The sequence below is a fragment of the Montipora capricornis genome, chromosome 9 (genome assembly GCF_036669925.1).
Source record: "Montipora capricornis isolate CH-2021 chromosome 9, ASM3666992v2, whole genome shotgun sequence".
In the NCBI taxonomy this organism is placed as follows: Eukaryota; Metazoa; Cnidaria; class Anthozoa; order Scleractinia; family Acroporidae; genus Montipora; species Montipora capricornis.
In genome coordinates, this window is record NC_090891.1 from 35001 (window position 1) to 47500 (window position 12500).

Sequence of the window (12500 nt, forward strand, 5' to 3'; positions counted from 1 at the left end):
GGCGAATGGCTATGACTGGGAATCGCACTGGGACAAATCGGAAAACGAGATCGATTACGTTTATCTCGACCAATGCAGGAGTTACAACTGGTAAGGGGCATTTGTGATCATGAAATATCAATAGCTGGTCTGCTTAATTCTCACCCCATTCGTCTTGAGGGCTTTCATTCTTTTCGCACAGTCCGTGGGTTTTTAATTTCCCATGGGGTTAGAACAGTAAAATCTACTCATAACTAAGTAAAGCAAGTAAAGTAACGGATCGACCAGGTGAGTATCATCCTGCGAAGGACTGCTTTGGGCGACATTGACTGACGTTTCGATAACCTGGCCGGAAGTCATCTTCATGGTCAGGTGATTTGTGTAACGTCAGTAGATGGTATAAATGGCCGTGTTTATACTGGCGGACGTCTTAAGACGTGTGCGACTAGTATAAATACAGGAAATTAAGGTGGACGCATTAATTAAACGTCAGACGAAGTTAAGTGCGTCCAAACGACGGACTTAACAGACGTCTAAACCGTCTAGTATAAGGACGAGACGCACTAAACTAGGACGCACTTAGCAATGGAGGGCACATACAAATCGAATCGAATCTAATCTGTCTCTGGGGTACCCACTCTCTTTGGTGATTAATTAAATCCCAGTCTCTTTTGAAGAAAATCATGAATTTGATTTTTAGCCGTCGAAGTTAAGTGCATCCCGAATTTATATTAGTCACACTTACGGCCAGACGTTTAATGCGTCTAGACGTCCTCTAGTGTAAATACGACCAATGCTTTGGCCGTTGGTGTGATTAGTCAATTAAGTCGTGATGTTTTCGTGGACTGTCAGTCCTCTTGAAGAATTTTTTTAAATGTATTGATATTTCAATATCCTCATGTTATCTTAATAAATCATTGATTTATTTGTGGAGACGACTCATAAACACGTTTCCAGGATGCGAAATTTAGACGAAAGGCACCAACGTGATCGCTAGTGGTGTGTGTACATTCTCTTTTTTATGAAAACATTCTGCCTGAGATTAACCACAATTTAATGAACATGCTAAGACCATACCCAGGCTGAGTCAGTTTACATAAGAGCGTCTTTAACTTGCTCATTTTGTATTTTTTGTTTTTGTTTTTGATTTCTCTGAGTAGTATAAATAAAGGTAATGTAAAACTGGAGTATAACAGGACAATTAACTCAAACACTTAAGAAACGTGTTTGCTCCCGCAGACCAAATAAAACTAGAAGTCCCCGCATAAAAAGGATAAATGCATAAATTGGTAGATGTTGTCGGGGGAATCAATCTCGATTTGCTCAACCGGGCGCGCAAGGTGGTATCGGTATCGGTGGTATCGGAACTCGCAAGGAGAATCAAACATTGAAGCAGATCTGATCTGATGCAAATCGAGTTGCCTGGCTCCGCAGAAATTGATTTTGTCCGGACACAAATCAGAAACAGGAGTGATGATTTGTCAGAGCCAAATCGGAAACAAGGGCAACATGTTCAACATATAATTTGAACGTATCTCAACTGCCTTTCATACTATCTTAGGCGGGGGCACATGTAGTGAAAACTATTACTGGTTTAACAGTCTCAATGTGGCTTTCCTGTTGCATGATACACTGATGAACAACTCAGTTTGTAGTCGAACTTAGTGTACCACACTAAGAACGCTTTCAGGTTCAAGTCGCAAAAAAAAGTATGAGCGTTCGGCTTCAGCCGCAAAATTCTGAAAATTAGACGTTCTTACAAGAAAGATTGTACTGCGAGACGATAAGCTGTGATCAAAGGGTTTTTTTGTCGGTTGCTTGTCTCGTTTATAAGCTACAGAGAAATAGGGAGAGGCTATCATGACCGCAGGCTATGTGAGAGGAAAGCATCACACGCAGCGTGAAAAATGAAATCTGACCACTCTCGGGAGAATAATTATTTGCTAGAAAGTGCTCTGGGCGTGGGAATGGAGGTGAACGAAATGAATTAAACTATTTTATTTCCCATGAAAATGATAAAGGTCCCACTTACACCACTCTTTTGTGTGACGGCATTCTTTTCTTAATTGGAAGCCCTGTGGAAACCTTGGGAGAATCCCAAGCGTTCGGGAGCGTCGACATGGGACACGCCTGCGAGTATGACGGGCGAGAGGTGCACGCGAGCTCGGCCTCTTCTCGCGAGTCAAAAGTCGCGCGCGCATGACATCTACCACTTAAATGAAAAGTTTGTTCGCAAGTTACAACACACGATGATCGTAAAATTTATAATGCAGTTTCTTTTCGAAGGACACAACAAGGCTTTGATCGGTACAGGTGCCGCTTTCCTCCAAATGAGAGCTCGCTAAAGTTGATTGGCGACGCTTGCAGTGCTACGGTGGTTTTGGATCTCGTGTACAAAAACCAAACGAAAAATGCAAGGTATCTTGGCCAGAAAATTGTGCGCAACATACCAGTCAAAGGATGGAGGCTATGCAAAGAAGACACTGCAATGGACTACTGGTTAGTCAAACCATTGTTTATTTTCACTCATCTTTTGTTCTTTGGGCAGGATCTGATAAACAGGGATCTGTTCCTTAAACTTCCCGAAAACTATCTGGAACCGAAGGGCAAGTTTTGAAACTTCTATCCGCTTTTCCTGACAAGCTGGTCCTTGAACATGTTTTCAAGACCTGGTCCGGTTTGCTGGTACAGCTTGCCAGTGTTAAATACCATCACCCTTCGGTTTTGATACTACTTAACCAATGGAAAGAGCTGAGCGTACCTCGAGACCCAGAAAATAACAAAACCGCAAATTTTCAAGCCTTAAAGCCTTTTCGTTTTGAAGATAGAGAGGGTTTTCATGCCTTGAATATCTAAGTTTTTTTTTAAGATACAAAGACAAATATAATCGAAAACCAATGGGGAAGAGAACGAATACCTCTTCCTCCGGGTCCGGTTTACCACGGGAAATTTACCTTAAGAAATGTCGGTCACACGGACTAAATGCAGTTTCCCGTGGTAAAAGGGTCATTTACCGTGGTAACAGTGCCCTGTGTAACCACACCTAATATATCGAAAGTGATCTATTGTTATAGCTTTTAAAAAATTCGCATTTTTCGATGTTGAATCGGGACAGTCGAAAAAAACCCGAGTGCTCCTTTGCAGTAGTCGAACCTACGGCCTTCCGACTATTATTTCGGACACTACAGCTGAGGGTGACTCGTGTTGCCTATGGCTTGTCCGTTCCTGTCGTCGTGGTTCGGAAGGTCGCTGGTCGACTTCTGCAAAGGAGCTCTCGGATTTTTTCCGAGTATCCCCGAGTCACCACTGACGAGTCTCCCATAGCTCATTGGTAGAACATCCGAACTAGTAATCGGAAGGTCGTAGGTTCGACTCCCGCAAAGGGGCACTCGGATTTTTTCCGAGTATCTCCGATTCACAATCGGAATAAAAAAGGCATCTCTTCAAATTTTACAAGTCCACTTTTCAAACTGGAATCTGAACGCTTTTTTTCACATGAATTTTAAAGTACATTTTGTTACCTGTAGGTTGACTCGAATGGAAAGAAAAATTGTTCTAATTTTTGTCCTTTCTAACTCATCTTAGGTTCTCTGTTCAAGGCTGGACGCACACTTCTGGCAACACCTCCGTTCCTGTCGTCGTGGAAGCGAGGCCACAGAACGCTTCTAACCTTACGGGAGGAATAATTCATTCCTACTCTTTCATTGATTTTTACTTTGTCGACCCCGAGTTCCGAGTTCAAAGGGAAATGTGGTGCTGGGGGGCGGTTTACGCCCCACCCTTGCCTAAACTTCCCCGACGGTTTGATGTCAACTTGGAGTATCTGTATACGGACTCTGGGCGCATATGGGCAAGTCGGGTAGGTTTTAACATCGAGCTATTGATACACATAAGGCCTAATAGAAATATTGAGGAATGGGATGTTTCTTTTACCTGTCTTTTGGGACTTATGCGTTTTCAGAAAAAAACAAAAAACAAAATAAAAAACGTCAAAAAAACAGGAAACCTTTTTTTTTCAGCTTGGGGCGAAAGTAATGCGCACTCGAGTCAACTGTTTGGCTTAAAAGTTGAATCCAAACTATTCCGATGTTCAGTTACCAGGTGACCTGAATATGGGAATCTCAGTGAAGTTATTACTTTGATATTTTGATAAAATTGAAACGGAATTGTGTTTGCGGAAACCTCCTCTACGGCAGATGACACAATTCAGGAGCCATTACACCAGGTACTGTTTATTGGGATCCGCTGGATCCAAGTGACGTCATTTAGTTGCGGACGCTAAGAGAAAACAGACTTCCGTTCCAGATAGATTGGTTTCAACGAGTTAGTAAATGTAAACACCATGCCATCCCTCAAACTGACATCTCCCTTTTTATTCAACTTACACAACGTACAATCTACTTCAAAGAAACAAACATTTAAAACATACAGAGAAGATTCAGAATAGGCGAAGCAAAGAGTTAAACCCGGTCGATGGCTTGTCATAGCACTAGACTAACGAGACTAGCTCCGGGAAGGTCGAACTTTTTAAAGTATTGGCATAGTGGTACCCAACAAAACAAGTGAAAGCTGACCGTCTTGAAAGTGGTTTTTATAGCTAAATAGTGTAGATCAGCGCGGCTTAGCTTAGAAACGCTATTTCTTGTTCAACTAAAGCCAGGTTTACACTACAGCAAATTTTCGGCACGGCTCGTGTGAAATTGGCACGGGTGCCTAAAAAGAGATAGGCAAACTTTGTTTACACTACACCATTTTTACCGTATAAAAAATACCGTGACAAAACTTTTTGGGCCCGGGTAAGTTCTCTTGTAGACATGCGCAGTTCAATTATAATCAAGAACATCCGCGTGATTTAGGTGGAGAATGAGCAGCCATCTTGAAATATACGCAAAAAAACGCTATCCTATATGAATTAAGGCTCAAATTTGGCCCTTTAAAGTGTTTACACTACTTGTTCTATCCGAACCGTGCCTACCGGTATTTTTTCAGCACCCGTGCCATTTTTACCCGTGCTCGGACTACCTCGCCGAAGGTCCTAGCACGGGTAAGAATTTTGGTTGGGCACGGATGAAATTTAGTACTGACAGGTTGTTTACACTGCAAATTTTATCCGAGCCGAACCTTTTTTTTTGGAACCTGTGCCAATTTCACCCGAGCTGTGCCAAAAAATTTCTGTAGTGTAAACCGGGCTTAAAGCTCTAATTCTGCCGGTTTTCATTCTTTGCACGGCGGTGAGCTTTTCATATTAAAATGGGATATTGCGTTGTGTAATTGTTACGAAATGTCCAATGTCATTTTGAAGGATGGCCGTGGGTGTTGTCCTTCGTAATCACGCGGCGGCTATATTGAGTTCTGAGGGATTGGAAACTTTTGATTTGCCCCACTGAAACTAGGCTCAGTCTCCAGCCGTGGGTGTCTTGGTGCGCCCGCGATCCTCCCGTGGTGGGGAGGATCGCGGGCGCACCAAGACACCCACGGCTGGAGACTGAGCCTACACTGAAACTGGTTCCCAAACATTTCAACTCGAGGCCGAAGTACGAAAACTGTTGTCTATGGCCAATGTGGCCGCCGCACGAATAAGGTCCATTGCGTCGTCGCTTTTGCTTTCCGAAAATAATTTTTGTGAAATTCTCAAATCGCAGTCATTCTATCCCCTACTCTTTCTCCCTGTCTCTTTATTTTCTATTGCTTATAAAGCTATTTTAGTGTTTACATGTCTTGTGGTGCCTACCCATTTCCCTTCTCCGTAGGAGTATTATGACCTGGACAAACATCACTACAGAGTGGATTATGATCGCCATTCGAGCGCAACTAAAGAAGCTGGGTCGAGATCCCGTATCCTGGACTTCAAAACGAATAGTAGTACCATTTATGACAGACAAACAGGTGACAACAGCTTGGTTTGGCATTTCATTGTCATTTGCCAAGCTTTTATAGGAATTAATAGAGAACTGAAGCAACGACGACGGCGACGGCAACGAGAACGTCATCTGAAAATATAAATTTGTGTTATTGTAATCAAACTTTCATCCTGAATGTGGCCGTTTCGTGTAAACAGAATGCTTAAAAGGCCACTATAATAAAAAATCACTTCATTTTTTTTTCTCAGATTTTGAAAGTGAGTGTGCGTAACACCTGACTGGCAAAATTATGAGCTTTTATTTTTATTATAAGGCTGTTTACTCTTTGTAGATTTCAAAGTCCGCCATTACTCACGTTCAAAACTGACCGATTGGACCTCAGAGGAAAAAGTGACGTCATTTACTCACAAGCGTAAAACTTCAGCGTGTAAATGCAGCTTATTATATATGAGGCGGAGGAGGTGGGAGGCGCGGTGGCCTCATGGTTAGTGCGCTCGACTCCGGATCGAGTGGTGTTCTTGAGCAAGATACTTTATTCTCACGGTGCCTCTCTCTACCCAGGTGTGTAAATGGGTACCGGCGAATCTAATGCTGGGGGTAACCCTGCGATGGACATCCCATCCAGGGGGGGTTAGAAATACTCCTAGTCGCTTCATGCTACAGAAACCGGAGATAAGCACCGGCCTGATGGGCCCTCTATGCTTCTTAGCAGACTTTGCCTACCTACCTACCTACCACATATGAGAAACACGAGTTTGAAAGTCTGAAAGCCCTAAACTCCCGTGCTGCATATGAATTTAGCCGCGTACACACGCATTGCATTCTTAAACTAGCGGGTCATTTTCTCCTCGATCCAGCTCACTCAAGATTTTAATGTTAGTAATGGCGGACGGACCATCAAATAGGAAAATTCCAGTTAAAATAAACAGGTGTCTTTATTTAAAATCAAGGCTTAAAACTTGGCTCACTTAGTGTTTAGTTAACATAGTTTTGAAATCCAAAGAAAAAGAAGAATTGATTTTTTGGTCGTAATAGCACTCTGTTTTAGATGTATTTGCCGCACACGAGACCTGACCTTGCCGGCCTACTCATAGAGCTGTTTTCAAAGGAGTGTCGTAAAACCAAAACCAAAGTAATTACTTTGGCCAATCAAAAATGACGGAGACAATCCAGTAAACCAATCAAAACTCGAAGTAAATACCCGTAGCCGACACAAAGCGCGGGAAAATGTGCACGCGGGAGCTACGATTGGTTTTGGTTTCACCTCTGATTTGTTGAAAAAGTGGCGCGAGAACTTTGAACCAATCAATGACTGAGGTAATGCAAAACCAAAGTAATTCTCAAATTACTTTCGACACTCAATTCTAAACCACTCATAATGCAAGTATTAAGAGGCAAGACCAATTTTGATAGGCAACACGAAGTGTCCCTTTGAAATCTAAGCATTTCCTACCTATTTCTAACAATAAGGTTAAGGTAAAGGGTATCGTTCTTTTAAGACAGGTTTAATGCTGCAGTTTATCGATCCTTACTCGGGGAGCAGCATTTGGGGAGAGGAAAGGAACTTTAATTGAAGTGCTACTATGATAACAAAATCACTTTCTTTTTTTCTTTAGATTCTGAAAGTGTGGTTGCTCAACACTTAACTGGCAAAATTTTGAGCTTTGATTTTTATCCAAAGGCTGTTAACTTTGAGTGAAAGTTTTGGATTCCATGGTCCGCCATTCCTCGCGTTCCAAACTGACCGATTGGACATCAGAGAGTTGGATCTAGGGAAAAGTGACGTCATTGACTCGTTAGCTTAAAATAGGCCGTTCCGAGTTGCTGTATGCCTCAGTTTCAAAGTGGGTCCTGGTGCACAACCATTCAAATGAAAATGAGTTGCGTATTCTTACGCAAGTCAAACTCATTTCCTTTACAATAGTTTAGCACCAAGAATCACTTCGAAACCGACGCAAACAGCAACTCGGAAATGGCCCATTTCAGCGTGTAAACGCAGCTTATTATATATGCAAAACACGAGTTTAAAAGTCTGAAATCCTGACATTCCCGTTCTGCATATTAATTTAGCCGCATACACACGCATTGCATTCTTAAACTATTGAGTCTTTGACGTTATTTTCTCTTGGATCCACCTCTCTCAAGATTTTAAAGTTTAGTAATGACAAACCATTAAATGGGAAAATTCCCGGCAAAATAAACAGGTGTCTTTTTTAGATCAACTTAGGTCACTTAGTATTTTATTAACATAGTTGAAATCCAAAGATAAATAAAATTTGATTTTTTTGGTCATGGTGGCAGTTTAAGTGTCCAGTCTTCTAGCACTGGAGCACTAATTGGGGACACTGTAAATTGAAATTAACACATTGACACAAGTCAAATCAAAGGATGGTTTTTGAGGCGAGGGGAAAACCGGAGTACCCGGAGGAAAACCTCTCGGAGCTGAGTAGAGAACCAACAAACTCAACCCCCATATGTGATGCCAACTCTGGGAATCGAACCCGGGCCACATTGGTGGGAGGCGAGTGCTCTCACCACTACACCATCCCGGCGATTTGGCATGACAATTTGTGGCGTTAATTAATTGTCTTTATCCCGAGACACGAGTGATGTTGAATTTGGGGAAAAGAACCATAGGACACTTCGTGACGCTCATTGAAATCCTCGTGCATCTAATTGCTAGCATTTCTGGACATATCTGTGCCGGCCAATCAGAAACCGTGAATAATGAATTTTCCCCTTGGGTTTAAAAATGGTCCATCTGGCGTCGTTCTTAAAATAGCTTCTCTAAAGAGAAAAAATATATCCCTCCGGTTTTTCGAGTGATTTCTTATTAAATATACGAATTACAGGTAGCTGCAAGGACGAAGGATACATAACCACAAAGCCAATGCTGCTGGAAAAAGATGACTTTTACATGATCTATGTACCGTTTGGTAAACTGACCTTGTTTGAGGATCCCGATGCGACACCGTTTTACCAGGGGAGGGCATCGACTAGAGGAATCAAATGCGACGTGTGGCAGCAGATACGCATTAACTGGCCGGAAAAGACCATGGAAAAAACAATATGGCGATGGTACTTCACTCGAGTAAACTGGACACAGAACCTAGAAGTTCAACCGGTGAGATTAATAGAGAGCTTAAGATCTACGACGGCGACGTCGACGAAAACGTCACCTCAAAATAGAACTTTGCTCTAGTAAAAGTCTTTCGCGATTTTTCCATGTCGTTCACGTAGTACAATGTGAGCGAAGTATCCTAAAAATAAATTGGTACGAGCGGTTTCAGACTGGAAATAGAGAATGAAAGATTCTCTGTTGCATGCTAACGTTGTCGTCAAAACCTAAAATTCAGTAATTTCCCGTCGTCGTCAGGCAGAGAACCGCAAAAATATGAGCTAAAATCCGTGCCGCACGTGCAGCACGAGTATTTATGACCTTTTAACCAATGATATCATTGTTTTCTGGCGTTTTCGACGACGTCGTGGTCGTAGATCTTAAGCTCCCTAATATTAGAATCGCGTGTACCTAAGGGAATTCTCGCCATCTGATTGGCTGTCAAGACGAGATATTCAGAGTGGAGTTGCGACTTTAAAACGAGCCTGACCGATATTACACCGTGGCGTTACATAGCAACGGAGGCAAAAAATTGAAAAGAACTGGCCCCAGTTGTTCGATAGATGGATCACGCTGTCCACCGGATAAATCACTATCCATTGGATAACGCAATTGAATTCGCTATGACTTTTCCACTGGATAGTGATTTATCCGGCGGATAGCGCTATCCATTGTTTGAACAACTGGGACCTGTTCGTTTAGAAAACCTGTCGTAAATGAGGAAGATTTTCCTCGAGACAGCTCTTTGAAATATAATGGCTTTTTGTAGCGCGCACTGAATACTGCAACATTTGCCAATAGGTAAATTAATTAAATGGCTTCATCTTTGAAAATCTATGTGATTCAAGGAAAATTTCACCACCTGACTCGTGAATTCCATGTTAATTTTCACGCGAAAAACCGATAGTGCGATATCGGTTATTGGCGTGAAATTTAACGTGAAATTCACGAGTCAGGTGGTAAAATTTACCTACAATATCACAATTGGCGCATTGTACCAATTTGTCCCGGGCTCGATTCCTGGCCCACAGACATATTTGAGTTTAGTTTGTTGGCTCTCCACTCTGCTCCGAAGGGTTTTTTTCTGGGTTTTCCGTGTTTTACTCTCTCGCCAAATTTGATTCGATATACTTTGATAATCAGATTGCTAGCAAAGACCTTGGTGCTCTGCTGTGCAAGCTGGAGATTTGATGAATGGATTATCATTTTTGAAATTTAATAGCATAGCAGAGGGCTAAACTAGATGTCACCATTTTTTTTGTTTGAAGCGCGATTTCCCTGAAATATCCGAAGATATCGTCATACAGTCCCTTCAACTTGTCACAATGGCAGTGACCGACGTAATGTCCAACATGTCTTAAGATTTCTAAAAGGCGTTTTGAAAATTATAATGGTCACTAGTGGTTATAAAAATGATACTTCAGTTTCGGTGATGGGCAGCGGTCGTTTTTCTAGTGTTGACCGAACGAATCGCGGCAGCCGCTAAGCGCACAGATGTTGGGTCTCCCGTGTGAACGTCCGTTTTCTTGGGTTGCGTCTTGTTTTGCGTTTGCGTCCTCAGTGTAAACAGCCCTGAATTGTCCTCGTGACTCTCATTTTGAAGTGGGCAACTTTCAGTGCTTTGTGTTCATTAATTAACATTTTTTTCTCGCTTTTTAGGTCCCGGTCAAACTTACAATCGAAGGGAACATAACGATTAACGCCACTGCGAAAATTGAATACGAACTAAACCTCAACTTCTACTCGTTCGAAAGCCGTTACCCGGCCAAAAGTGCATTCGACTTGTCAACTCTCTGCAACAAGAAGCCAGCACCCACTCCAGAAAAGAGTAGTTTATCCTCAGGAGCAGTTACTGGGGTAGCCATTGCGTGCATTGTGGTAGGGTTGTTGCTTGGGGCTTTAGTAGTGTACGTTGTCTTCAGAAGAATAGTTCTCGCTAGAATGGGGCCTCCTCCTCAAAAGTTTCCATAGGTTTTATTATTAGAGATTTTATGTTCGCGTTAGGTAATAGGCAAACCGTACCCACGCTGAAATTTTGCTTTTTGCCAGATACAAAAGAAACGTGTCTTTTGGCAACAGATATCAAACAACTTGCCAAACTAGAGCAATGAAAGTTAGAATAAAATAAGAGGTTTTTCCTGCTTTTTATGTCAAGGGCCAGCCTTTTCTTTGCCGTTTCACGCAAAAGAAGATACTGAATCTTTCTAGTCATTGATTTGAATGCAGTGCAAAAGAGTAGAAGGTAAATCTATTGTGAGACAATACTCTGTAAATTTAAGGTATCACTAACCGATTGATTGATTTTTTTGTGAATTAAACACCAAGAAAAAGTGGGGGGAAACTCAAGGCTTTTGATACTCGGCTTTCTAGTAAAGGCTGAAATGGTCAAACAATAAGATTCGCTTTTAGAAAGGACGGGTATAAATAATTACATATGACTTTTTGGTGATAGTATTTGTAACCATGAACAAAAACAACGTGATTGCATAAAGCAATAGACTTTTGTTTAATTAAATCTTCTCTTGCGTTTATCTTTGTAGTTCCGACATCTTTATCGCCATGTTAAGTGCGCAAAATGAGCAACTGGAAGCTGGAAAGGGACTGATCGACCCTTTTAACTGTAAATCTTTAATTCTCTATATTTACCTCAAAGACCTTGAGTCATTGACTACTATAGTTAAATTTAAGACATATCACTTACTATACTATACTATACATTTTATTCGATGGTTAAACATATAATATGCGAGGATATTTTGCGAGTTGCGCAGTATTTTCCCGAGGCCCGCAGGGGCGAGGAAAAATACGAGCAATGAGCAAAATGTCCGCGAGTAGTAAATGTTAAATCATCCATGATCGAATGAGAGATTTATTATTCCACTAGAAAAAAAAGGTGTTATTTTGCTTCAACTTTGTTTGGTAAGAGTGTTTTTCTAAAAAAAAATGCATCATCTGTCCTGTAGGGCGCGTATAACGATGTAAATAGCACGAAAAGGCAGGCAAAGTGTCCTTTATTTGATTGGATAAATGAAATGACGAGTGACAAGTGATGACAAGCTAAGTTCTCAGGCTTGCAACGTGTTGAAAACAATTTCTTTCGTGGAAATCTCACGTTCCGTCCTATTTGCTCTGTTCTACACCGGTCAAACCGGAACACTACAGTGTATTATCGTCTGATATTTTCCGCGTTCTCTTGACCAAATATGGTAAAATGGCGTAATGGTGGAATAATAATTAAGCAAAAGAGGACTTCCGTGTTTACATGGCCTCATGTAAACACGAGGGGGAGTTGGGAGAAATCGAGACAGTTATGCGTCTCGGGTTTGCATAACTGTCGATAATTCTCCCAACCCTCCCGAAAATTTAATTTTCAAATCTTGATTGAAACAGATTTTCTTGATACACGCTCATATTTCCTACAACCCAGTCAAAACGCGCGTCTGACAACACATAACTAATCAAAATTCTTGTGATTTCACAGCCGTGTTTGCATACTCTCGTGCATCTAAACACAGCTATTGACTAATGAGAGTGCGCATACT

At 41.6% G+C, this 12500-nt stretch overlaps 1 protein-coding gene across 1 annotated transcript in view; it reads left to right on the plus strand.

Annotated features, from left to right (window-relative positions):
• Positions 1-11485, plus strand: part of LOC138015534 (uncharacterized) — an 11819-nt gene extending 334 nt beyond the window's left edge. The window contains exons 1-6 of the mRNA XM_068862598.1: positions 1-90; positions 2266-2478; positions 3565-3838; positions 5730-5865; positions 8693-8964; positions 10618-11485. The exon at positions 1-90 is cut by the window's left edge and continues 334 nt beyond it. Coding sequence (XP_068718699.1) covers positions 1-90; positions 2266-2478; positions 3565-3838; positions 5730-5865; positions 8693-8964; positions 10618-10929 — 1297 coding nt within the window. The 3' untranslated portion in view covers positions 10930-11485. The remainder of the gene's footprint in view (positions 91-2265; positions 2479-3564; positions 3839-5729; positions 5866-8692; positions 8965-10617) is intronic.
• The last annotated feature ends 1015 nt before the right edge of the window (positions 11486-12500 follow it).